Raw genomic sequence first — 27,316 nt, 5'->3', positions numbered from 1 at the left:
TTTCATCTCTCTCAATATTCTTCAGCTGTCTGTATGCAGCCATTATCACTTTTATTCATCAATGTAAGGAAATTTTTTGTTGGCCCCGTATCCTGGATGACCCGGTTTTGTTTTTTCTTCTTGCTTCGCTTCATTCGCTGTTTGACTTTGAGATGCATCTGCAGCAGCGCCATCTGTCTTGTCGCCTGCAAGAGACGCTAGAGAATGACATATTATTGCTTGGACTACATCGAAAAGGCACAAAGCACTGTGTTTGAATCTTTTTGCATAATTACTGTCATTCTTCTCGCTGATTTTTGACTCACTCGGAACTCTCGGCGCGTCCTTCCCACATTTGAGTGTGCTCTGAGCAAAGCACTCAGCCATCCAGGACAGCACCTCTCCGCAATATCTGACCTGGAGAAAAAAAAAAGTCAGAGGTCACTGTTTTTAACTTATAAACTACTTCTGCACTAGACTTTAAACTTGATTTGGGAAAATGCATCCCTGGATGGTGCTATTGAGCTCAGTATACCGTTTACCTGACTTTCCATGGATGCCAGTCGTCTCTCTTGGTCCTTAAATCCACCGACAGTCTTCAGCAAGCTTTGAACCCTTGATCCCAAACAAAGTCATTTAGAACATTTTAACCTTAAGGTTGGTGCTGTGCATGTACTACAAGAGTTTCTAACTTAATTGCTTTGAGAATAGCATGCAAACTTTTGCAAAAGAATTATAAAGTGACCGTTACTTTGAGGAGGTGCTCTTGAGTCTCTCCTCGCTGCTTTCCCAGTGCTGACGCTCTACTTTGGCCAGGTAATTCTCTTTCTGCACCGTCTCCCATGTTATCAGCCTCTGGTCCAGCCCTGCCGGCAACTCCCTCTCTGGCAACACACAAAAGCAAGGAAGTGAGTAACCAATTAACCTAAAAAAGTTCCACGTGGTGGGTGAGAGACAAAGATAAGCCCGCCGTGTGTTTGCCTGTGTTTGATTTGGTTTTTGTTTAGCCACCTAAGCCGCAGAGGACTCTTTCAATGTCTGTTTCAATTAACAGCTTAATAGCCCCTAATGGAAATGTGTATATAGAGCCTTCATACCAAGACGTTCCTGCTTGGACTCAGGCTGCTTAATCAGGCTGAGGAAGAGCTGAGAGAGGTGGCTGATGATGATGAAGGGTGGGGCCAGTGCTGGACGGCTGTGGTATTCCACGATCAGGTTATATCTTTGGAACTTCCAGAAGATGTCTGTGTTGCCTTGCACTACCTGGAATGTGTAGCTGCAAATGGAGGAAGAAGCAAGTAAACCAGTTTGTGTGTGTATGTGTGTGTGTTTTTCTTTTTAATTTTATAATTTCAATAAGCCACTGGCTCATCTCATGTGATCAGACGGGCAAATGTATGCATGTTTTCCTGGATTCTCATCCCCTGACCTGAACATGGCAATGAGGAGGTTCATCAGCAGGACATTGGTGACGAGGAGGTAGATAACCAGCAGCAGGATGACCAGCCAGTTGGCATAGATGTTGGGACATGGTGGCCGCAGGCCCTCGATAATCTCGTCTGAGTCATCGGTGCAGTTCATTTCAGGCATGCGAGCAGCTGCGCTCCATTAAATGTAAGAACAAGATGCGATAAGATTAGAAGGGGGGGAACAAAAAAATCTAGGGCAAACAGATTACAACCCCAATGGCAAGCATAAGCAAAACATTAATTACACATCTTGGCAAAGTATTTTGCATTTTTCACAAACAGATAAACAGTTAAAGATGTATCGTACTGTCTATCTCCTCCAAAGGGATTTGGCCAAAAATGTGCAGGTAGGGACGGTACAGCGCTCTGCGAAACACCCAGTCAATCCTTTGGTCGTTGGGGTGGAGGAGAGCCTGGGTGGCAACTCCGTATGCAATGAGCCAGACACACAAGAAAAACAGGAAGAAGAAGACATCCTTCATCTGTTTAAAAAAAAGAGGGAGAGAGAGCAAAAGATCTCCGTCTTAATCTTCTTTTTAGGCGTCTTCTTCTATTAGCAAGAGCACAACTTTACGTAAGTCATGATTTTGTTTTGGTCACCATTCTTTCCACAATGATGATTTTGGGTCCCAGCTGCTTATGAATGGCAAAGATATGGATGAGACGCAGAGTAAACACCATGAAATCAATGGCCAGAACTGTCCTTCCCGCCTCGTAGGTGTCATTCACCATCCTGAGAGAAAATAAATAAATAAATCACACCCTGTAGCAACACTTTTTTTTTGCATTCAGCCATTCATTCATTTAACCAATTGCTTACTTATTTTGATGCTTTAGCCACAATCATCACCACGACACATACTAAAGCCTAAGTGCTCATATTAGATTTAGATTTACCTGCAGGAGACCCCAACAACAAAGAGTGAGATGGCAACCATGTCACACTTGTTCCAGTTGTCCTCCACGTAGAGTTTAAACTTCTTTAAGATGCTCATCTCTTCATCAGTGAAGAAGCTCTGTTGTCATAAAGATTAATAAAGAGATATATCTTTTTTTTACATGTGAATATTTTTGTAAAACTGTTCATCAGAAAATCTGAGCCTGTCTTGACTTCTTTCAGATCAAATACTAGAACGACATTCAAACACACCTCCAGGGCCCACAGCTAGAGGTCGATCCCAAAATCAATAGTACTGATACCAACGCTGGTATTGGTTTCAGATCGATACTTCACTCTGAAAAGCTGAAAGGTGTGTTTTGTTGTGTTAGCTAATTATTGTGGAAAATACTAATCACAGTGATTTAGTGCTCATTAAAATGTGTTCAGAATTTTCAAATTGATGATGATTCATGTCATAAATCATGATAGAGTGCTGTCCCCTACACAGGCTGCCTTTGTAGTTTAAAAGCATTGGTATTTCTATCATTAATAGTGGTCTTTTACCTGGCATCAGCTTGATGCCTAAATGTGTGGTATTGCACAGCAGTCCCCACAGCCCTGCTGCTTTAGAGGGGAACTTCAGTGCAACCAAATGGTGAGTCCTGTCAAATGTCTTTTATACTTAGAGTGTGAGGTTGACTTTTCTCCTGTGACTTGAACAGGTTACCTGAACGTGCCTTAAGAACCACTGCTTGGTCCCTTGATGGCGCAGTTGGTTTGTCAATAAGCTGAGGGCAGCATGTGTGCTTTCACAAAGTCACAGTCTGCTGTGCAAAAGCTTTGAATGCCATTCGACAGATGTCTACATGACATCCAAATACTTTCAACTGTCCCCAGGTACAAGCTGTAGATTTAAACACTTAAGGTAAACCTAGCTTACACTCAGCAATTAATCATTTTAATAAATCTGCAGTAAAAGATGGTAAAATGAGCAAAATGCACTACTAGCATAACTCTATGAGAGGGAGCAGACTAGGACTACTTGTTTATTAAAAAGCTGGTAGAACTAGGCTGTTGAAGTTTTTTTTTTGTAAAAAAGTATGATAACAAGGCCCCTGTGGCATTATCTTCATTTAGGAAAAGGCATGCACCTCAGAGCCATCCTTTTGAATGCACAGGGGCCCTGCTGGGCATGGTAGCATGCCAGAGTTGCCTGCAGCAGTGTGGTTCTTATTTTGGAAATCTCTACCATAATTCTGTCTGAATTACACATTGAAAAATAGAGTGGTGAAGGACTTTGTCATCTGGGCCTTTTTGTGCCCAAGGGAAGAGAGCTCAGTGGGATCGGTGCAATAAGGGATCATGCTTGTCTGACCTGGCTCACTAGGAGGGAGTCAAAAAAGAGGCGAAAGGCTTAAAACCCCTGAGACAATGAGCTCACTGTAGCGATTCACATCACCTCCTACTCAGATGTGTCAGAGCTGAACACGTCTAATAGAAATGCCACTGCTTCGAAAAAGGTGTCACGCTGCCTAGAGAGAAAGATGCTGATTCTTGGCATTATATAGGTGCCAGCATGATTAGATGATCACCTGTCGAAGTTCCTCCAGCACCATTGTGAAGACCCAGAAGTAGAGCATTATCTCTGGCGCTCCAGGGCCAAGAGGCGGCGGCGGGCGGAAGTCTAGCAGGAGCACGTAAGTGAAGAGGCAGAGGAAAGCAAAATACATGATGACATTGCCGAGGAACACCGTTACAGGAGCGCTCCAAAAGCGACGCCAGCGACGCAGTAAGAAACGCCACCAAACAGAGGCGCAGCTCTGATCTGCTTGACCTCCAGGTGAAGAGTCCCTGGAAAAAAAAGACACCACATTAATATGTAAAGACAAATCTATATCTAACTATAGATATAATCATGTAAATGGAGATTAACAGCCAGGATTCTAAAATTCAAACATGTTTACTGATGTTATAAGTCTGAGATGGTGTGATGGGCATCAGGAAGTGTTTTATTCGCATTATTATTCACACTGCAGCTCATTTGTGTTTATAGGGTTTTAAGCACCAAGGTTATTATAGATAACTAAAACTAAACTAAAAACTAAACCACAATTAGATTAGATTAAACAAGAGAGCAAACTCACAGAGGGTCATCATCATCATCGCTTAGAAGTAAAGCCTTTTCTGTGTCCAGACTGTCCAGCTCCACAAACTGCTTGCCAGCATTACGATTGTCAAGTTCTTCATCACTGAAAAGAAAACCCCAAAACCCAGATAATGCACACAACCGCGTGACACAGAGCTCATCAGCATGGCAAAGACAAAAGGTGGAGTTCATCAACAGACTGATCACCTGAACTTTATGAGGTTGGTCCATATGAGCGGCGCACAGAAGAAAGACACCACAAGTTTGGAGATGGCTGTGTCTGTTGTCATAGACCCCCACCAAATCTTTGTGAGCAGAGCCTGCAGAACAGAATCAGTTTCTCATACAACATTGGCAAACTAGCAGAGTGTGTAAATTCAGGTTATCACAAGGGGGCACCAGAGGCCTTACAAAATTTCTGCTTTGCAGCTTGGAGCCCATATTCACAGAAGAAACATATGTGGCGTTATCTCAGATAGACAGACAGAAAAAAAAATCGAAATCAAAATGCTTCTCCCCCAGTCAAACCATTTCATTAACCAGCAACTACTTTGCCTGAGACCAGGGAAACCCACTCTCTCTTGAAACATTACACATGTACTGGATCATAATTAACGGCATCCCATTAAAAAGGTAATTCCGACTGTGTGCTATGAATAAAATATATCATTCCCATGTGCTAACCTTCCCTACTGACACTGAATACCAATTAACTCTCACTGATGACTTTCTAATGACAAGGGCGTCTGTTGGAGGCATATTTAGACAAAACTGTGCATAGAGTGGCTTCTAAGTATCTAATGGCATACAGTGCAGAGGGAAATGTTTAACAACTGCCATGGAAACCCAGTATATCAGCAGAGATGGCGGCAAAGAACCAGACTTATCTGTCAGCTTCCCAATACTTAATCTGTAGGATGAAACTTATAAATTTTAAAATGGAGCACCGCATGTGTCTTCTTGTCACCTGAACTCCGTCGTGGGCAAAGAAGGATTTGGCATCTGCCTCAGTTGCCAAGTTAAGGACTGTAGATTTGCTCCAGCAGTGTGTTCTCCTCACTAACAAAGCATAAGCCCTGTCTTCACTGTTGGAGTAACACTCTCCAAAGACATCTGCCACAATAAGAACAGTAGTTACACAGTGTCAATTGCTCAGTTAGATTACATTCAGATTTATATTTTAGTCCCTCAAGTGGAATCTGTTTGTGCTTGTGGATAACAAAAAAAAAGCAAAGCAAAACACTGCTGGCTTGATGTTAGAGGTTTTACCTCTTGCTATGTTTGACCATTGCATTATCAGCTCCTGTCATTAAACAGTTTACGTACTCACCAAGGGCAAATTGCTCATACTTGGCCTCCTTCATGCTACGTGCGGACTCAGCCTCAGATTCCAGTCGTGCCATCTCTTTCAGAATCTTACAACCCGCCAGGGCTGCCGCAACCGCCTCGGGGCCCTGAAAGATTACAAGAGAGCTGTATCCAAGAAATGGGTCTGAAAGGGGGATTTGAATTTTTGAGAGCTGCATCTTTTGCATCTAAATGCTTCTATTGTGTGCATGGGGCTACTACAGATACAACTTGTAGGTTTATTCACAAAATTTCCCACCTGTGATTTCTAAAGCCTGTATTCAAAGGCACTTCCTTACATGTCGTGCGACACCGTTGTTATTGGCTAAAATAACTAGTCAGCCAGTTTGGGTATGATAGCAGGCTCTTGAAGGGCTTTAACCATCTGACCTTGAATGTAAGGCATATTTGAATGGTTGTTTTATTTTCAGTCTCTGTAGTTTGATCTATTGAATAACCCAGAAGGAAGCTGCTTGCTTTAGGTTGTATATGAACTGCATGGATTGTGTAAAGTATAAATAAAGAATGACTGTTTTCACAGTGTGGTTAGATAGTTCCCCTGAATGTTTCATGAACTGAAAGATTCTTTACATCATATATATATAGCTGACATTATAAACCTGCCTGTTGTACATATAAAATGGACATTTTCTAACTTCTTACAGGTCTTGGGAAGTCAAGGAAAGCAAGTATTACATATAGATAGCAGCCAGACTCACTCTTTTCTTAACCACTTATCCAACTCTGATAGCTTGGAGTATAATAGGCTGACAATGGGTGGAAGGCTGGGTAGATGCTGGATGGAACATCAGTCCAGGGTTAATGAAAATACATATTTATGAGATGTTCAAGAGATATTCATGCTTACAAGCAGATCTATGGTCAGTTTAAAGTCACCAGTAATGCTAATACTCATGCACTGGACTGTGAGGAAGAGCAGCATATTGCAGCAGAGGGCTCTTCCCATTTTTGTTTAAAGGATCAATGATTTGTGTTGATTATACTGCATTTTCTTCGCGCTTCTGGGTCGACATACTGTATATGCACATAATAAATATGTGAGATTTTGCTAGCCTGCAAGAATAATTGTCGCCTTCAACGTGGGAAATACTTCAAACAATCAAATTACGAATGCCAGAGTCCAGTGCTGAGGCGCTAGAGGTGGGGGATGGGCACACACTGAACGCAATTACCATAATTTCAGATAATGTTTGAAATATAAGACGTTGGAAAAGAGCACATAATGATGACCGCGTGTGAGATTACAATAATTGGTTGCCTCAGTTCAGGGAATGGCAATAAAGAAATGAAAGGTGCTTTGAAAAGATGTTGAAAACAAAGAGCAATTATCATTGATGAGTGTCATTTAAACTATTCGTGGGACATCAATCCCTTGTCGGCCTATATGTCTCATTACCTTCATCAGGACGTTAGACACGCATGCGCTGGCTCACCACTGGTTGGCTGCCTCAGCAAGCAGCCTGACCTTCATTTGAATAATGTTCTTGGAGATAAGATAGCTTTTTAGTTCACCTCAGTTCTTGATAAATACGCCGTTTGCCGGGCTCTTTTTTTTATTATTATTATTTTTTTTTATCCGAGTGACATTTTCATATGGCAGGACTGACCTACACCTGCACTGGGCTGGCCCGCATCGCTCATCACACCCAAAGCAGAACGCAAACTATCACAGCATAATTCTGCTCACTTCACTTTGCTTTGAGTAGAATTTTCCAAAGCCAGGCACATTTAGTTATTTATTGAGCCGCACAGTGCTGAGATAGTACGAGCTGTAGCTCAACCGACTAAAGAAGCTGACAAGACTGACCATGGCCCAAAAGTAGTTAGCCATCTGCTGCCGGTTCTGAAGGGCCGCCCAGAGGAAGAGATCTCGCCAAGGATGCTCGCAGCGCTCCTCTAACTCAGCCAGATTCTTCTGGGTGTGGAACAGTCGACCCTTTGCTGGCTTCTCCTGGAGCACACAGAGAGAACGCTTAATGTATTTAATATGTATAGTAGATGAGGCAGCCGCACACAGTTTACAGAACAGGCAGTGCTTACATAAGTCAATCTACGACAGTCCTTTTACCGCAAAACCAATTTCCCTCGCTCCGCTGTAAAGAAGTCATAGCTGCTTGGTTGTCAACTGGAATATGTAATGAATTTAGCCAAGCAGACCTTCAGCCAAGAAAACATTTGACAGTGGCTGTGTTTTTCTTTGAGACCACCAGCCTTACAACAGTGAGTAGCACAAAACCTGACAGCATAATTAGAGAAAATATAGGGATTTTTAGAGTGCAACAGCAGGTGTGATTTTCCACGATGATCCATCTCTTTTTTGCTGCAGTTAGAGAAAAAAAATGATGATGTGATAGGAGTAACAAAAGGGATGGCTGCCCTGAAAAGAGCACTTTGGCTTTATTGGGTAGATTTGATGTTTTTTTCTGCTATTAGTGTAGGTAGGATGAGTTGCTATTAAAGTCGCCATTAAAGATTCACTGTCTTCCGGGAAGTCAGTTTACCACAAAGTCTATATATTTTCTGGTTCATTGCATCTTCCAGGCGCTTAAATGTTCCGAATATAGCTGTCTGAGAAGGTTAGAGGTAAATTCTCTCGCTCGCTGCTCACATCTCATAGATGAATGCAAACCTTTATGTGGTTTCACAGAGACACTGCTTCATTTTAAGTTGGCAGACCAAAAGGCATGAGAAACCTAACACAGACAACATATTGTTTGTTTGGAACTTTCAAAGAAGAGTACATCACCTACCGTGGGAGTCTTCTGGTAAAAGCCTTTACAAGAGTCGTGGAGAAAGTCTTTCAGCACTTTGGCGACCTCATAGAGGGTGAAGCGGGGTTTTCGGTCTCCTTGCTCGGAAGGATGGTGCCCGGGTGGACCATGTGTCCTGGCAGCTCCGAGCAGAAGCTGCTTCTCCTCGTACTTTTTGAGGAGCAGGTTGTGAAGGAGGCTTTTCTCTGAGACAGACCAGTAAAGCTCCTGAAGACGGCCATAGGTAAGGAACTCTCCCAGGTTCACGCCATTGTCCACGAAAAGGCGCACAAAGTCTGGCTTGTCATTGATCAGTGCATCCATCATCACCTCTTCAAGATCGCAAGCCTGCAAAGATCAGTAGACTTATTACAGTGACTCACTCATGACCTCTCTTCTTCACAGCTGTAAAAATATTCTTTTCTGTTATTATGAAGAACCTTACCAGTCTTGATTGGTACTCTTATTGTTATTACTATAATACTATTCAATAAATCCCTTTCTTGCAGATTTAATGCAAATGTGAATATTGCAAATTGCACATGCTAAACAGCTTTAAAAACATGCTCTGTAGAGGTCTAAGAGGGTAGCTATTAGGTGGTCTGCTGTGTAATTTTGCACACACATCCATGATCCTCTGAAGGTGAATCCTACTGGCACAGCTGGTGCTTTGAGGTTGGTGTTAATTGCTAACATCTATTAATTAGGCAATGTTAGCAGGCTAATATATCAAAATGATAACAGCCTCTACAAAAAAGGTGGACATAGCCTCTAGGTTTGAATTCCAGCATAGAAGTGTGTCAAAACTTTTTTCTTTGGTTCTTAAATTCTTTCAAATCCTGCCTTCTTCCTAACGGCCAGTAGAGGGCGTGGGCTGGTTGCAAAAAGAGGTCAGATTGTATAAAAATGTATAAAAAAACAACCCTACTTTCCACTTTATTTATGATCTCAGTGAACACTATAATGATGATTTCATGGTATCATTCACTACTTTTAAATCATATCTAGCAGAGAATGGTGCTCAGTTTGTACATTTTGCTTTTATTTAGACAAAAATAGATGACAAAGCAGGGTATAATTCGGACTGTTGCTGCCTGTCTATGTGCAGTTATCATGGGTTTCTCACTCAGTCTCCACTTTTCAGTCATGACATCTCATGTCAGCAAAACATGGCAACTGCCAAAATGTCAGGCTTCAGCCTTCAAAATAGAAGTCCACAAATCAGTGGGAAATGTCACGCTAGCTGCATCCATCTTTTATATACAGACTATGAAACCAGCACATTTGGCTATAATAGTGATAATGAAAAATATTATATCTGATAAAATATATTATTGATATCATTGTGAGCATATTAGAATACTAGCATATTCATGACTGGGCTAGCTTTTGTTTTAGTTACCTTAAATAGCCCAGACTCTCACTGATTATACTCGAAAAATTCCCACTCCCTTTTAATGTTGCTTTAGCAGGCACGCCAGGTTTAACCTCCTAAGACCCGAACTCTTCCACGACATGCATTTTTAATTTCTCTTTGATATTTGGGCATATTGGGGCCCGATGAATGTAAAAACAAAGAATTACCAGATTTATTTTTTTTTTACCTTATTTTTGTTTTTAAGAAAAGTGAGAGCCACAAATGAGGATATTCATTTAAAATTTTGATAGAACAGTAGCAGTATAATGTCCTCGTAAGTGGATATCAGGCCCATGTAGAGCAAAATTGAGTATTTTGGTTTAAATAACCCAAAATGTGATGTCCACATATGTGGAGGTTAATTACCAGAATTTGTCAAACCTTGATCAGATCCTTTTGTCTCACCTTCCACTCCACATCTCCATTAAAAATGTCACTCTTTGCAATGTCCACTCTGTTCCAGGCCACTGCCAGCTTCAGCTCATCCAGAAAGTCTTGGGCTTCTTGACTTTGGCTCTTGCAAGCTGATAAACACACACACACACACACACACACACACACACACACACACACACACACACACACACACACACACACACACACACACAAAATGTCAACAGATTTACAATCTATCAAGCGCTCAAAATGTCAAAGCTCTTTCTTATTGCAACTGTCATGTCAGCAAACCTGTAATTGTGCAGCCTTTGGAAATTGCAAGTTTCTTAAACATATCTCTCACAAGAAATATTTTACCTTTGACTAGAGCTTTGAGAATGACTGTATCCAGCTCAGAGCTCTCTTGTTCCGGGTCATGGACAGTGAGGAGATGCTCGTGATCAAGTATCTTCTGAATCTGATTGTCAGGGCGACAGTCAGCAATTATGGAAATATCATTTGAGTGACGCAATTTATTAAAGAGAATTTAATGTGTTGTATACAAAGTACCTTTACTATGTGTATCAGCTCGGAAAAAAATATGTTATGAAATTGTTGTCTTGGCTTCCCTCCCTGTGTTCTAAATTAGGTCATCACATACAAATGTTGACGATAATGATGAAAATCCTACATTAGCTTCCTTCACAATCTTCCCCAGTGTGCCCTATTTTTCTGCCAATGTTCAAGTCTTGTGATGTGCATATGTGCCTGCTCCACGCTGTGCACATCGCTCTTACCAGCTTGACCCAGTTACTGATGTCTGTGCTGTGGTGGGCATTTGGAAAGGTGTCCAGCAGCAGCTCATGAACACTGTCCGTATCCCAGCAGCCCCTATTCATCAGTGTGACAAGGATGTCAGCCACACCTCCAGAGCCTGCCAGGATCAGCCATGGTGTCGAATTGCCAATGCCTTTATACATTCTCTGCAAGAAGGGACACAGTGTTCTGATGAATTTTTAGTTGATATGATTTTTTTTAAAGATGATAACTTCCCAACTAAACATCAACAAGAATTATATTTCTCAGTGTAAGCTGTAGTCTATAATCTCTTCAGTAATGGCTCTATTTATGCAAATGCATTGGTGACTTTGATGGGCTTTTTGGTTGAAGAGATTAGTTTTGTGAAAACAGAAAGAATTTGTTTCTCAGTCTGGCTTTGGCCTGCTGCCTCAGGAGATGGCACCACCAAAATTTGACTCAGAGCCTAATTTTCAAGCCTTAGCCAGCGTTCAAACTGAGAATGTGCACATTTGAATGACAAAACAAATCTGCCTTTCAGAGGGTCTCTTCGTGCTTTCGCCTTTAAAGTTCTTGAGAAGCTAATGTAGCACAATGAAAAAAAAGCTTACTTTTAGGATCCTGGGTTCTCCGTGGACCAAGAGACACAGAACAGGGATCTCAAAACTTCCTGCACCTAGAAGAATATTCACAGAATGAAATGCAGAAAAAGGAGAAGCTGGGGTGATGGTGGGTTGCAAAGAAGCTTACAGGGGTAACATTAGTAGCTCTGGGCAGGCTAAAGCAAGTTACTAACAGGAAGTGTTACCTACATCGGTTGTGCATGCTCTATGTGTAAAAATATCTCTGTGATGTGTTCCCTTTGTCTCTAAGTTGTGGAGAGTTGAACCAAATGTTGTTTTTATTTTTGCTCTGATATTAAATGTGAACAGCTTTGGAAACCCGAAAAGGAAAATGACCTGAAAATGACCTTGGAAACTGACTGAACCACTATTTATGGAAACAGGCTACTTTTGACTATGCAGTAAAAGTAGTAAGTAAGCAATTAAGTAAGGCTTATTTATATAGTTCTTTTCAAGAACAAAAGTCACAAAATGCTTTACAATTTACAATTACAATGAAAATTTTAATTTACAATTAAAATAGTAAAAATAGACTCCATTAGATTCACTGCTATTGTGCTTGTGAAGTAATTCAAGAATTCATAAACATGATAAAATATGAATATGCTTTTTTTTTTTTTAAAAGAAGCTATTTATATATGAAGCAGCCACATGTACTATGTGCAACACCACAATGAAACAATGCCAAAATTCATCCATAATTGAAATCCATAAAAGCTACCATTTGTCACAATGAATTCTCGTAAGTACATTCCAGTGTCATTTTTACTCAGTTTTACATAGGTACATGTAAAGGAATGATATAAGCTTTTAATGAAGCAACGTTAACATACGGCATACTGCTTAAGTCGAAGATTGGTTCCCAGCAATGACCTAAAAGATTTTTACCTCCGTAACCTGTGCGCTGAAGAGAGATATGCTTGAGCAGCTTCACCCTCATTTCACTGGTGGCTCCGGGTCTGTTGGGATCTTCCTCAACCAGAACAAAGTGAGAGTGGTGACTATCCAGGGAATACACTGATCCATGGGGCAAGTCTTGAGGCTTGTATACTGCGGGTTCATCAACCTTAAGAAAATATGAAGGGATACTCAGCAGGAAAGAGGACAGTGACAACACATTAACACGAGAGATGTAAATATTAGTTCACGGAGGATACTAATATTGGCCTTGTGCTGCCTTTGTGTGAACAGGAACCTTGGCTGTGAGTAGTGCCTCTCGGTTGTGGATCATGTTCCAGGGAGCAATGCCAATGGCCACAACACGAACTTTAGAAGAGGTGCTGGCCAAGGAGTGATCTCGTACCGCCTGGCCTAAGTGCTTGGTGATGCCAAAGCGAAGGCCATTAGTCAAAATCCATGCCCCTAGAGAACAGCAATGCAGTTGTATATGTACATAAGAGGTTTTGAATGTTTGATGTCTAATTTTACATGATCTCTCTGCAAAGTTGTAATTCTGATGAGTATCAAACTGGAAAGTTGGATCCAAGATTGCATATTAAACTGATGTAGCTGCCAATATAATCATAAAGCTAGTTATTCTGAAATTAATCATATAATTTATTAATGAAAAACACATAATATCACAGAAAAAAACAACACTTTATATATCAAATAAAAGGCACTCTCTTGCCAGTATAGCAGCCTAAAAAGATTCCATTTCTTTGATTTCAAAAGCCAGGGCCAGTTTGTACCCTTGATTATAACCTGTGCTTTGTGCAGCCTTCACAAGTCCCTTTCTCAGTGTGTCCCTAAGCCAGGGCCTCATCTGAGCCACCTCATCTCCTCCCACTACTGCAACCACCAGGTGTGGAGGAGCAAGACCCCACTCTTCTGTCAGCATCTGGTAGATCAGCACTGGGTCGGTGTTGCTGCGCACCCTCACAAACTGATTGAAGGCAAGGGGAAAAGTGATGTGTCAGAATACCGCTTGAACTGCACACTCTTGTTATGTTACTTTCCTTACTCGTTATGACATCCAGTCTCACCTTTCCTCTCGTTTTAGTCGGACCGAGAAAGTCAATGTCACCAACTCTGCCAGCTGCCCAGTGGCTCTTCTCTTTCTTCATTCTGCTGCCGAGTCCCCTGGCTACATTCTCCAGAGTCTCATCTACTGTAGAGCAGCAGGAACAGCCCAGCAGGACACTGACAGCAAAAAAGTGTGAAATTGTTATATGCATCAGTCTTCTGCAGCACAGAAAAGGTATGAAAAAGAATCAGATTCAATTTTTATCTAGACTATCCTGCCCACAAAGCTCCTCATAAACATGCAGCAACACTTTTCTGCGCTGTTGCAATTACAAAAGGACAGTTAATTTCACCCGCCAAGGCTGTTACACTGTTCTCTTTGCTGATTTGGTTTGCTTCTTATTACCGTGTGTGTTTATGTATTTCTTTATATAAAAAAAAGCTCGTCAAAGTTCAACAAAAACACCTTAACGTCGACATTAAAGCACTATTAAAATTCATATCTAAGATTCATCCAGGTTGCACTGTGTTCAGCCTATTTATATCTATCATTGCTGCCCATTTGTAGTTTGCTGCATTTTGTATAGTTTCTAAAGACTTTCTGCAACTTGTGTTTTTCTTGTGTATATTTGCATATTTATATATTGCCTATTTCTTCCTTTCTTTTTGTATGCATTCCATGTTTGTATGCCAAATAACGATGATTCCGATTCTGATCAGACATAATATTATATTATGGAAATTCTCCATATGTACCACACTCATTTCTAATTTTTTGTACATTGAATTGATTATTATCGATATTTTAAATATCCCTAACATACACTCTTTTTGTTTTCTTTCCCCTATCATTTTTCCTTTTTTTTTGAACATAAGTGGACTGAAATCAGTAATTAATGCTATTCCATTAACTCTCACTTTCATTTTCACTTGAGTAAAAGCCTAATATTTCCAGACAGGGTTGAAGCTTCCTGCAGTACCATTTTTTTTTTTAATTTGATCAAGATGCATAGATGGAATAAAAAATAGGGAGGTTATTTCATTAAATGAACTAATTTAGATGATTTAAATGCTTTATGGTTTATCTGCTTCGTCCAGTATTAGCTAAATGAAAAATGTAGCTCTGTGCTTTTCTTCTTATTTAATATCGGAGAAAGCATTCATTTCTCCACAGCCAAGAATGGACCGGCTCTCATGAATAATTTAAATAGAAAACTGTACTTGGATTTAGTTAATGTTTGTTAGTCCAGTGCAAATGGTTTCATCCTGTGGCACTCTTGCCCGTGAGGCCTCCTAAGCGTTGGCCTTTTCAGCTGCTCTGATGATGACGTCCTCATCATGAATGCTTCTGAACACTCGTTTGAGATAAAAGCTTCTGTCAGAGCCGATAATTCTACTGTAGAAGAAAAAAAAGTTTCTCGTTTCAGAGTGCTGCACACACAAACACACCCATGTTCCTCTGACCACTCCAGCGTGTCCCCACATTGCAGGCATCGCGTCTGTGGTTGCAGCGTCCCCTGTAAACAAATGAATACCCAGATATTAGGTCGCTTTAACGATAAATCCATTATGACTCACTCACCGCTGGCTCTACAGACGGAAAGCTTCTTAGAAGTACATGTGGTCAATGCAAAGCTGGCAGAATTTTCATTCTCGCTTCATATGCAAAGTGCTTCGTGCCCCATGTTTGAACTACAAATGCACAAAACCCTCTTTTTTGCTGGTATGCACGAAGCAGGGAAACAGGCATGCATCTGAACCTCTAAACGTAAGCCTCCCTTATAAGTTGTGAAATGAGGACATTTGCTAGCCCTGTGCAAAATTTTAGGCGCTTTAGATATTTAGGACTGTGTACATCAGTCAATGCATCAGATCAGACCAGCATTTATTGTGCAGCATTACAACAGCACCAAACATACTTAAAGCCTCATAACAGACTGTTTTGAGCTAGAAGAACAAGGAGTCTTGCGACAGATGGCATGGCAGACACAGAGCCCTGATCTTAGCATCATGGAGTCAGTCTGGGATTATATGAAGAGGAATATGCAACTAAGACAGCATAAATCAGCAGAAAAAAATGTGGCAAATTCTCTAAGGTGCCTGGAACAACCTAACCTGGAAAGAACCTTGAGAAAAATGGGGAGGGGATCTGCTTTTGACATCGTGACCTTCTTTATACGGAGCTATTGTTTTACAGTTCAGTTTATCTCGGGATGAGTCTTTTCATAGGAACCAAAATACACTGAGCTCAGAAAGAAGGCTCATTTAATATTGATAAGATTACCCATTTGCCTCAGTAAACAGACACTTTTATCAGCCAGCCTTATTTGCATGGGCGCTTGAGCAGCTTTGTGAAAGACGATTAAAACAAACAAAAAAATAATAGTAATGCAAATTCCTGTGACCGACAGCAGTAGCCTCCCCATTTACTCTGAGTAAAGAACACGCGTTTTAACGCAACTGTGGTGCAATGGTTAATATACAGGCGGAGAGTCAATTTGTGTTCAGCCATCTGTTTTAATGGGAGAGAGCAGCTTGTTGTGGAGGCTTTTATTTGACTACAGGTCTGGGTCTGGGAGGGAGAAGACTACTGGGCATGCAAACAGGACGATTTACATGCAAAGGTAGAGGAAAGGACAAGCAGCTGTGTGTATGTGTGCTGGAGTGGGTATCTCAAGGACACACACACTCTTCCATGCACACACACACACATGCACTTCTAGCTTGAAGTCTAATATTTAAATGAACTTTGTTAGGGCTCATATGTGGGGCCTCTTTTAAATGCTTATGCATTTGTTGTCATTTAAACTAACAATAATGTTCCATAGGCAATATTTTGAGCACCTTTTTTCCTCACACTTTGCCATTTCACTAAGTTTAGTGATTTGGTGAATGGCTAATAAATATATTCTGTTTTTTTTTTTAAAAAAAAACCTAAAATGTAAAATCTGAAGATTCAAATTTGAGCTATTTTAACTTTTTGTTCTCTGATCTGTTGTTTGACTTGAAAACCTTAATTATCTACTTTATTATTAACTAGTGTATCTTAATGTAGCTTGAGACACACACACAGACACACAATGGTGATCCAGTGGTCATCATTACATGTCTTAACGTGTGTGAGATGATGCTTTTCAGACAAAAAAAGACAACAAAAGGAAGAAGAAGAAGAGAAAAGAAATGAGCTGCAGTTTAGACACTCACCAGAGGTGTGTCTTGTCCCTCCTGCATGGCTGAAATAGATGTTCCCCTCTCGTTCCCCTGCAGAACCACACCTGTGAGAGCTCAGCGGGTGTCCTTCCACAAGCCTCAGGTGAACCTCCTGGGCTATTAGGAAGTAGCGCAAAGGTGGGGCCCTCCCTCCAGCCAATCCCAGACACTGGCGTGCACCATCACTTTGCATGTTGGTCAGCCGTTGCACATCACCCTCATCTGGACCACACCTTTACTTGCAAAATGGAACAGCCTTGTGTCTAGTTTCTCTACACTTCAGGGCAATGTTCTTGGACAGCTTAAGAATTATAGGCTTAACATTTCCATATGGAAATTTTCCATATGTTTGACATGGTCAGTGAATGGTGTGTGTTGTATATAAAACGAATGGACACGAAGGTTCAGTGTATTTCCTTCATTTTGGTGCTCTGTATTGTGCTCACTTGCTTCAGTTTATCAGGGGTGTAACTCAAAATGCCTACCGGTCAGTGGCAGACTCAAGTTTAGAGAAGAGGGGCTCAAAGGTCACCAGACTGATCGGGAAAAGTCATATGAGGAGTGCGAATCGTTCCTTCTTTATCACTACTATTCTGATCTTGCTGTGCAAGGTCCATTACCCACAGTTTCTCTAGCAGAGTTCCTGAGTGAACAGGAAATTACATGTGTGGTACTCTCTTACTGGTCCACTTGAAGTGTATTTGTGAAGATTTCTCACCAAAATACAACTAATGCAATACAACTAACTCAAGTATAGGTTGTATATTAAAAATGAGCATGGGCTCCATGTCTGAAAAGTAAAGCCAAAACAGAAGTGCCTCCTCAGGCTTCTGAAAGAGGTTCAATGAGGAGAGATCATTCGGAAGAATTGGACATAATTTATTGAGAAAAAGAAATAAATTAACACATTTAGTGATCAGACTCCGATGATCCATCATGGAAGAACAGAATCCCAGTGGTGATAGGATTTAGGACAGGACTCTTCCGAGTCTAGACACTGTTGGTGGTGAAGATGAAGATGGAAGCTGAAGATTGATGTAGCTCTGACCAACTCGGATGAGGCGGAGACGGGGAGGAGGGTGGTTGCACGAATGAGAGTCTGATAGGGAGAATGGCAGAAGAGTACTGAGATTTAAAGCACACAGAGTGGAGGCTAATTGGCCAAAAAAAAGGCAGGCAGTGATGTCAGTACTGGGAAAGTGAAAGTGATGTAAAGAACAGACTAGTAGCTGAACACCAAGGAAAGCAGAATAGATAATGTCCATGAGAAAAGCAGAGCACCAGGCAGGGGTGTCAAATACAAGGCCTGGGGCCCAGAATGCTGCCCCCAGTTTAGCAAAGACTCTAATCCAGTCCCCTGGACAGCTTCAGAAAATGTGAAGGAGTGCATAGTTTTCAGAAATGTAACTGTATTTGTATAAGTTTTCCAGCGTTTCCAATTGATAAAGACTGCCCCTCATTACCTACCCCACACAGCCATTCATACTACACTAAAGTAATTAACTATTAGATAAACAATTACATGAGAGAAAAGTTCATGTTTTTCCAATGTCAGCTAAAGAAATAACAAGATAATGTTCTCTTTTTTTTTGACGAATGATGGCAGGGTGTAATTCACGGTAGGCCAAGCTTGTTGCTAACAAGTAATACCAACATGAGGTTTCACTGTCAGATCAACCCCCAACTCATCAGTTCTGCTTTCAAGACTTCAAGATACCGACAATAAAACACTCAGCTTGAGGCTGAGTGTTTTATTGTTTTATTGTGTGCTCCTTGTCACCAAACATGTGGCTACCGCCATTTTTTTTTACATTCAGTCTTAGAATAGAGTACTTTTGTGCCTGCAAAAAAGCAAAACCGTACCTGATTTAAATTTCAAATCTCCTTCAAACTAGTCTCCCAACTTGGCTTCACAGACCACTTAATCACAGCTCGTGGGGACTGAACTGCATTTTGCCATCTGGTGTGACAAACAAAAACATTTTATAAACAGAAATAATTGCAAACAATTTAGTGTTGGTTTGTACCTCTTGACAGTTTGCAGCCATGCATGGGTTATAAATGTGCTTGTGTGCATTGATGCTGGGGCATCCTAGGGTATTTAAAAGTAGAACTTGAGGCAGAGACTTCAGCTTGCCCCTCCCCCTCATTGGAGCCAGCTCCCAGTTTGGAATTGGGAGACAGACACCCTCTCTACTTTTAAGATTAAGCTCTAAGCTTTTCTTCTTTTAATTTTTAATTTTTTTTTTTTTATAAAGCTTATAGATCAGACTGGCTAAGGTGATCCTCAATCTCTTAGTTACACTAAAATAGGTGTAGGCTGCTGGAGACTTCCCGTGATTCACTGAGTGTTTTTCTTCAGTCTCTATGTGTTTATACACCAGTTTGCATTTAATCACTAGTTATTATTAATTTTAAAAAATGTTATTTCACATGTATAAAGGTAGGTAAATCTCACTGAGGCAAGAGGTCTCATATTTTAATAAATTTATTGTTGTTCTCTTTCACAGTATGATCGGTTTCCTGAGCCTGGATCTGCTGCAGGTTTCTTGCTGTTAAAAGGGAGTTTTTCCTGTCACCAAGTGCTTTTTCATAGGGGGGGTCATCTGATGGTTGGGCTTTTCTCTGTTTTATTGTGAGGTCTTTACCTTAAAATTTAAAGTGCGTTGAGGTAACTTTTGTTGTGATTCAAAATAAATAAAATAAAACTGAACTGGATTATGCTGAGTAAGAAGAAATTCTTTGGTGACCACTAGACAGTACAGACTAACAAAAACAATCAGGAGCTTTTATCCAGTGTTTCAGCTGAATTCCTCACACAATGATTGGATCACCACCACCACCAGCAACCCCCACACCACAGCTGTCCCTCTCCAACAGCTGCAGCCAATCAGAAGTCTCTTGTCATTGTGTACAAACAAAAAAGTTTTGCGCCCTGCAGCCTTTAAATCAACCTGCAGTCAAGTATCGAGCAGAGCAGAGTGCACCACCACCATCTCCACCAAAAAACTTAACCATTTGAAGGATGGAGCCCACCAGGCGCAGGGAGTCTGTTTGTAGGAGCTTGTTTGGCCCGGTGGACCACAGCCAGCTGCGCCGGGACTTGAAGCTGAAGCTTAAGGAGATCATTGAGCAGGACAGCCGGCGCTGGAATTTTAACTTCGAGTGCGAAACCCCGCTGCCCGGCCGGTTTCAGTGGGAGGAAGTACCTGTAGTCTGCACTGCGGCTTTCCATCAGGATCCCGCACGGCCGAAGGACGCTGTCCACGGTTCAGGTGGGGACAGGCCGAGCGACGGCGAAGACGGCGCAGGGACCGACCAGGAGAACTGCTCCAACATCACCAACAAGCGCAAGAGTCCCACTGAAGAGACGCTCCACAGGAGGAAGAGGGCGCTCTCCAAACCGGCAGCCAGTCTCAAAGACAATGCACGGATCACAGGTACAGGAAAATGAGTCCCGTTAGCTTTTGTTTGTTGGCTTATCGACAAATGTAATGCCAAAATATTGACCAATCTCTCTCTCCGATTTTCAGATTATTTCGCAAAGAGAAGGAGGACAACAACAACCAAGAGCATCCTGAATCATTTTCACGTCGGTTCTAATGAAGCAGCTCTGCGCAAGACTTTAAGATGAACATGCAGCTGAAAATGACTATTTATGTTTTCATGGACTTGATCCCCACAACAAATTATTTTATTTTATTTTATTTTGTTGTATGTTGGTGGATTTTATTTATTCTTTTTTTTTCTTTAGCAGTTTTTTGGTTTTTTTTTTAGATTACATCTCTTATTAGAATATTTATTCTATTTATGGATGTTATGAATGTTCTTCACTGGCATTTAAAAAAATCTGTTATACACTCGTGCTGCTAATGTAACTTGTTCTAAAAAAAAAGCACTATTTTGTTAGGTCATTATTGTTATATAAAATGAATATGTAGCACATTTCTGTACATATTACAGTTTTAATAAACTGTGATTATTGATCATTACATTTTATGCCTGTTGACTTTTTTTTAACACCAGGAAACTTTTCGTGTAAAGTAACAAATTTGTGATAGTTTCATTTTCATCTCCTATATCAAACCTTTTTAATGTGAATTTTATCTCTAAAAACTCCTTCTTTGATAAAATCAGACATAGCCATTCAGAAGCTCATGCATGATTGCCAGTCAATACTTTACAGATCTATACTTGTCTAAGACATACATTGAGAACTGCAGCACATCAATAATACACAATGTTAAAACTACAGATTGGTAATATCCAAAACAATGTGCACCACATTTTGCACTGTGACAGTTTGCTGACACTGAATAGAGCTTAATCTTTTTATCCTCCGGCTGTCAAACGTGTTGTCAGTCTTGTCTTTATATGCAAGACATCGAGACTGCTTTTTCTTACACTAAAATGTTCATCTATTTATAGCCGTGCCCTTTGGTGAACAGATTTCTAAATTATTGGTTTTTCAATATGACTGCAGTCTTATGAGAGAGTACATCTTTAGTGTTTTTTTGCTGTCTTTGCAGCAGACACAGATGAGTAGGTTAATAAGTCTCTCTCTTTCTCTCTCGCTCTGAAGTCATAGAAGAAAAAAAAACTATTCGGGTTGTAAGTTTAGCAATTCAAAGAAGAAAATTGTTTCAGAGTAATTGCATTTTCTGGGTTCTATTATGAGATATTTCATAATCACAATTGTAAGAAATGTGCCGTCAGGCTTTAAATTATATCCATTAATATAAACTGTAATTGCCAAATTAGCCCATTAGAAAAGCCAAATCCCGCATAAGTATGTGCACTCCTGCAGTGTTGGGGTTTCAGCTCTAAAGAACTTCAAGAGGCCATCTGGCCTGAGAGCAGGATAATAGAAACAAAGCAGAGCGTGCCATCTATTTCACCTGCAAATCAGCCTTTGGCACTCCTCGACCCCCGCACCCCCAGGTCTTCCCTCAGCTTTTCTATTTTCACTTAGTCCCTGTTCATAGTCAAAGTTGCTATCATCCTTGACAAGTGCCTGAAGCAATACCACTTATGCTTATTCTTACTTTACCTTACGATTGCTCAAATGTCACTTTCCCAAAGGCCTCCTGTTCATATTTGCTACACAAGCAAGAAAAAAAAAAGACAATAACACTTTTAAAAGGCTCGGTGACGTTGCTAGTGTTATTTCTGAATTGGAGACAAATGATCATTCACTTTGTTCCAGTGGATTTATTTTTCAAATAAACTTGTCAAAAACCAATATCAAACTGTCCCATGGGTCCATAGGTTCCCATAGGATAGAGGATTCCCAGGTTTCCAACTCCAGCAGTAATTACATTCCCTGAAAGAGAAGCATTACAAGCATCAGTACACTATCCGTGAATTTAACTGTCACTAACAAGCCTGCAATGATTGTTTCATGCAATTCTAGAGTGATTTTGCTGAGAGAATTAGAAATGTTCCTTCATAATGACCCATAGGTTGATTAAAAAAGAAATAAACAAAAAACAAAAAGCATCCTGCAAAGAGTACTGCTTTGTTTTGGAAACGGTGGCTTCTTCTGATTGGGATTTCATTAAATTGTCCAAAGTAGAAGAAATTGCAGGAAAGACACGCATTAGGACTTCCACTTGTGTTTGATCACTCAACAAATACAATCTGAGGAAATTGTACCCTTTGATGCGAAGCAAACTGCTGGCTAAATTAGCATGTTAGTGTTTTATTTCTTTTTTCTTTCTGTATGAAATGTGCCTTACAAATTGCCTCACCAAAGCAGATGCTAAAGAAACATAAAAAAATCAGTTCATTGTAGCTTTAGGACATAATGACTTTCTGTATTGTTTGATTGTTTATAACGCAGATTACTTCAATATCCCAAACAATCCACGCCCTCCCTGTAATGAAACTCTCCCCTCACCCTCTTCCTGATCACCACAAAGGCCAAGCACCCTCAGCACACTTTAGGAGGGTGCAGCCCATTGTTGTCCACACCAGAGGCAGATGGTCATTTGGGCCCTTTCTCCACATGGGTACTTGTATGAAGGAATGCCTGGACACCCCACGGATGGTCAGCAGGGAAAAGGTCACCATCTGCCGCTCAAAGGTCAGCTGTCTAAAGAGCATGGTATTAGCCATGCTTTTGACTGTTTCAATAAGCTGGCGAGGACACGACACACAGCTCCACCTCATTGTGTTAAAACACGAGTGATGCAAAATACTTGTGGAAGCAGTGACTTGAACGGTGCTCCAGACATTCAAGACAAGGACTCTTAGTTGGATTATTTGCTTTCATTTTTAGTGTGAAATACTGACTTTTTTTGTTTGCTTTTCCTTCAAAATACCTATTACAAAAGAAAAATGTCTTTCTGTAACTCAAATATTTATCTCACTGGTTTTAGTGAGAGATTCCTCGAGGCCAGCAGACTCAATACATAGACACTCAGTAATAATTAGTTCAATCTTTTATTGCTACGGAAAAGTTGTGCTAAACAACAAATAGTAACTGAAACTGTATAGTAAATAATGGCATTTATTCAAGTAAAACCTATTAATGTATAAGAACAATCTCAAAGATGAATGCAGTTTAATGTGTTATTTCAAAGAAGGCTTGGTATGACTTTAAGATATTTTATTTATTCCAGATTTGGGAAGTTTATTTGCATTTTTCTTTCTCAATAATTTGACCTTACTTTGAAATTTCAGTAATCAATATAGTAATTAAAATAATATAATAATTGATTCTAAAGCAATATATGCACCTTAAGCTTTTACTGATTAAAAAACAAATGCAGATTAAAAAGTCTGTAAAAAGGTCAGCTACAATGTAAATCAGCACTTCCTAAATTTAAGACTCCCATGATCAATTCAGAAACCTAGATGTTTTCTGTGGCTCACCCAAACCTCTCATTAGAGCTTTGGTCATAATATAAGCCAAAGGTCGTGTTTTTCCTTAGTTGCAATTTAACTCATTGCTTATGACATGTCATAGCCCCTTTCTTTCTACATACTTTTTTCCCCATTATTATGGATATATAAGGCAAATTCAGGATCAGAAATTAGCCAGAAAAGTAATCATATCATATCATAGCATACAAATTCACTTTCAACAACAGCCCACCTGAAGTAGCATTACCATCCACTGGGGGGAAGAGAGACTACTGACATAGTCTAAAGAGCTTGGAAAGAAAAGCGTCTGGACTTCTTCAAGTTGCTTGAAGATGTTTGACCTCTCATTCGAGAAGCTTCTTCAGTTATAAGGTCAAAGGGTGGAAAGCCCCATATTTAAGTCCTAGGGGGGTGTCCCCCAAGGGGGCGAGAACCCCCTGTTGATCCTCTACCTAATCAAACGATTTACTGAAATAAATCATATGCTATTGCACAATAATACTTGAGAAAAAAAGTAACTCAGACTGTAACAGGATTGGTTCATAAAAACATTAACCATTGAAAGTTTTTTGCTTCACATCACACAGGCATGATTATGATTACTGCATTATTTTATTGTCAAAAGAGAAAGGAAATCTTCACATTAACAAAGAAGTGAAACAGTGGAAAACAGTGAAAACAGCATTTCATTTGGGATTTTCAAGTGATATATAGAAATGTAAGGCCCCTAAGAGTAATAAAGTTACTACAAATTATTATAATTTCAACATATGCATATGCTAAACAGGAAGAATGGAAGTTGAAGTTGCAGGGTTTTTGGCATTAACCTAAATAAATGTTAAGTACAATACTCAAACCTGGCAATTACAAAGATCTAATAGCAATGTAACTGTTAAGAGATATTGCAGTGTTGAATTATTGTTTTTCTCTCACAGATGTCCATATTCCCCATGGTCTGCTGGGACATTCATCATAAATATCTTATATTATACTAAAAGAAGAAAAACTTGGTGTTTGCTTATTGGTTTCATCAGCTCTCATCCTGACTGCCAGTGGTGCTCGGGGGCGGGTTGGGGCAGACCACTGTGCTGGCGGTGTTGGAGGAGGCATACAAAGAGGGTGAAGATAGCTGGTCATAGCTTGGCAGGCTGTCCTGGCTGGGGAGGACGTTACAGGTCGGTCCGAGCCTTGACCCGCCCCCACCGTCGCCACCAGCATCCTTCTGTTCCAGCAGATATGCGAGGGACTCCACAATGCGATTCAAAGTCTGGTCCATGTGTGTTATCTGTAAGAGTTCAATCAAATATTCATTTAAGTGACAGCTATGACACCAACAGTGCCTCTTAGTAATTAAAATTAAATTAGGTTTGTTTACTTGTTAAACGAAGGAGCTACAGTTACGTTGTTCATAAAGTTTTAATTAACCCATGTGGCACAAACAGCATCTTTAGTTTGGGCCAATTATTTTAATGATTGTAGTTTTCATGGTCAGTTATGGTTCTGTGATACAGAATTACACTTCAAGAACAGAAACTAAAGTGATGTTTATTACAGGATTATGAGATGAAAATTCTTTAAAAACTTTAGACACAGTTTGATCTTTTTTTCATCCAATCACAAATAACAAAGAGAAAAAAAAAATCACAGATGTATATAAAAACTCAGGGAGGGAATTGCACATTGTGTTCCTTTTTCTTTTCTTTTTTTGATGCATCTTTGAAATACATGAAAGCAAACAGTTCCTCTTTTTATGCCACAGAACTGGAACAGGCTCTTAAAGTTTTATATTTGAATCAACAAAAACGAGGCCACATGTGCACACATACATAGTGGCTCATGTTACATTACAGTAAACAAAGGCAGCTCTTGTTGCATTACCCAGAAAATTCCCAAATGCAGTTTATTTTCATGGGTTCACTGAATTGTAAATTGTCATTGTAAACATCCTCTTGGGATAACCCTTGTGAACTGCAATAAAAGCTCAAATTATAGTGCAAGATAAATGGAGACGGAATTAAATATTTTACTTTTCTCTTGTACAAAGAAAAGAAAGAATCTCAAACTCTACAAGGCTGGTGAGTGTTGCTGTATTTTTCCACTGAGGTTGCACAAATCCCACCTTGTCCTCCATCCTGTTGAGTCTGGATCCGATAGAGTTGTTGCCTTTGTCTTTGGCTCGGTCTTCAGAGGCAGACAACAGTCAAGTAAATAACAAGACAGAAGGATTAGGTCTGTGGTTTGTACCATAGCTGCTGTAATGTATTTTGAGAAGTCAGTGGAGTGATTCATTACCTGAACCTGTCTGGAACAAAGTTATCTTCCCTAAAGACTGGTCCAGTCTGGGGGAAACAATGGGAGCCTTAAGTTAGAGGAATATTTACACACTCTCTCTACTTTCCCTTTCATCTTCCTAGATCTCCTCCATTCATTTTTTTTTTTTAAATTTATCTCTTTGCCTTTGACAGTATTGTACACATATATCCATGCTATACTCAGGGGATATAATTCACATGAAGCTCATCTTATTTAAACCATTTACCGTCTCTGAAGCTCCTTGATGCGCACCATGAGATTGAGGTGACCCTGGGAGTACTGTTCAATCACATCTCGCACATCATACGGTTTACGAGCTTGCTACAACAGAGAGTTTCAGATTGTTTAATCAAAACGTCATCTCTTTTATTACAAATGTCTTGTCAGGATCAAATCCTTACGAATGTCTTTACATGCCAGAAACTGGATATTCTTTAGAAAATTATCCTGTCAAAGAAACGTATGTAAAAAAAAGAAAGGTTTTACTCATGGCATAGAAATAATAAGTTAGTTAAGTCAAGTCTCAGGTGAACAACAACACATGACATATTACAGTTTGTTATTATTTCTTTAACAAAAACTAAGCCAAAATTCAGGAGACAGTGTGTGGAAATCTAAGTACACACTTACTGCTTTCATAGAAACTAAAAGGGTAACATTAGTGCACTAGTCTTATTGCTCATCAGCAAGTTTGATGACTTCTGTAAGAGCAGAAGTTTTGGCAGTTTACTACCCTGGAGCATTCAGCAGTGTGTTAATACAAAGCCAGCGAGGAAAGACGATAGCAACGATCTTATCTTAGATAAGTAATTGTTGCTGCTCATTAATCTGGGAAGTATTACAAGTCCATCGTTCCACAGGGAGAAAGATTATTCACACATGGACATCATACAAAATAATTTCTAGAGTTACTATGAATGGACATGTCAGCAAATTCACTCCAAGCTCAGGCTGTGCAATGCTCAGAGAAATTGCAGAGAAAAAAAGGGGGCCTTAAGAGAGCTGTGCACGAATGAATGCCTGCAAATGTTGTAAAGACGTAAAAAATGCTGTAAAGTTCCCCCACAATGACATGAGAGACTGATAAAGTCATGTAGAAAACAATTACTTCAAGTTATAGCTGGTGAAGGTGGTTCTACAGCGTACTGAATCATGA

At 40.1% G+C, this 27,316-nt stretch overlaps 3 protein-coding genes across 4 annotated transcripts in view; 1 reads left to right on the top strand and 2 right to left on the bottom strand.

Annotated features, from left to right (window-relative positions):
- Positions 1-39: 39 nt before the first annotated feature.
- Positions 40-17,083, bottom strand: trpm5 (transient receptor potential cation channel, subfamily M, member 5). 2 transcript variants are annotated; one of them, XM_084949688.1, is made up of 26 exons: positions 16,975-17,083; positions 15,220-15,287; positions 13,791-13,947; positions 13,510-13,690; positions 13,001-13,167; positions 12,694-12,871; positions 11,794-11,858; positions 11,182-11,367; positions 10,763-10,862; positions 10,415-10,533; positions 8,593-8,940; positions 7,650-7,793; positions 5,805-5,928; positions 5,442-5,587; positions 4,682-4,794; positions 4,473-4,577; positions 3,921-4,179; positions 2,346-2,464; positions 2,049-2,181; positions 1,756-1,930; positions 1,409-1,577; positions 1,077-1,255; positions 731-863; positions 522-594; positions 306-396; positions 40-197 (listed from the first exon to the last, which is right to left on the bottom strand). In XM_084949688.1, exons 1-26 carry the CDS (start codon positions 16,999-17,001, stop codon positions 52-54), a joined length of 3,705 nt encoding a protein of 1,234 aa, XP_084805814.1. In that variant the 5' UTR covers positions 17,002-17,083; the 3' UTR covers positions 40-51. The 2 variants fall into 2 exon arrangements, with proteins under 2 accessions (XP_084805814.1, XP_084805754.1); XM_084949628.1 differs by having other exon boundaries at positions 40-396.
- A 2,869-nt stretch (positions 17,084-19,952) lies between these two features.
- cdkn1ca (cyclin dependent kinase inhibitor 1Ca) lies at positions 19,953-20,731 on the top strand. The gene is made up of 2 exons (XM_084924707.1): positions 19,953-20,420; positions 20,514-20,731. Exons 1-2 carry the CDS (start codon positions 20,006-20,008, stop codon positions 20,612-20,614), a joined length of 516 nt encoding a protein of 171 aa, XP_084780833.1. The 5' UTR covers positions 19,953-20,005; the 3' UTR covers positions 20,615-20,731.
- A 3,514-nt stretch (positions 20,732-24,245) lies between these two features.
- Positions 24,246-27,316, bottom strand: part of kcnq1.1 (potassium voltage-gated channel, KQT-like subfamily, member 1.1) — a 44,222-nt gene continuing 41,151 nt past the window's right edge. The window contains exons 14-17 of the mRNA XM_084949509.1: positions 26,387-26,481; positions 26,140-26,186; positions 25,967-26,028; positions 24,246-25,132 (exon numbers count right to left, since the gene is read on the bottom strand). Of these exons, the coding sequence (XP_084805635.1) occupies positions 24,878-25,132; positions 25,967-26,028; positions 26,140-26,186; positions 26,387-26,481 (459 nt within the window). The 3' untranslated portion in view covers positions 24,246-24,877. The remainder of the gene's footprint in view (positions 25,133-25,966; positions 26,029-26,139; positions 26,187-26,386; positions 26,482-27,316) is intronic.

This window comes from Perissodus microlepis, chromosome 1, assembly GCF_051167445.1.
Source record: "Perissodus microlepis isolate ML-2025 ecotype Zambia chromosome 1, ASM5116744v1, whole genome shotgun sequence".
In the NCBI taxonomy this organism is placed as follows: domain Eukaryota; kingdom Metazoa; phylum Chordata; class Actinopteri; order Cichliformes; family Cichlidae; genus Perissodus; species Perissodus microlepis.
The sequence above is the reverse complement of the archived record's forward strand: the minus strand, read 5'-3'. Positions and strand labels throughout refer to the sequence as shown.

Excerpts from the sequence above, each read along its gene's own strand:
- trpm5 (XM_084949628.1), bottom strand. The coding sequence starts at position 17,001 with ATGCAGGAGGGACAAGACACACCTCTG. Across the intron at positions 13,691-13,790 it reads CGACTAAAACGAGAGGAAAG|TTTGTGAGGGTGCGCAGCAA; the intron begins GTGAGACTGGAT and ends GCCTTCAATCAG. Across the intron at positions 1,578-1,755 it reads CCCTTTGGAGGAGATAGACA|CTGCTCGCATGCCTGAAATG; the intron begins GTACGATACATC and ends AATGGAGCGCAG.
- cdkn1ca (XM_084924707.1), top strand. The coding sequence starts at position 20,006 with ATGGAGCCCACCAGGCGCAGGGAGTCTGTTTGTAGGAGCTTGTTTGGC. Across the intron at positions 20,421-20,513 it reads AGACAATGCACGGATCACAG|ATTATTTCGCAAAGAGAAGG; the intron begins GTACAGGAAAAT and ends TCCGATTTTCAG.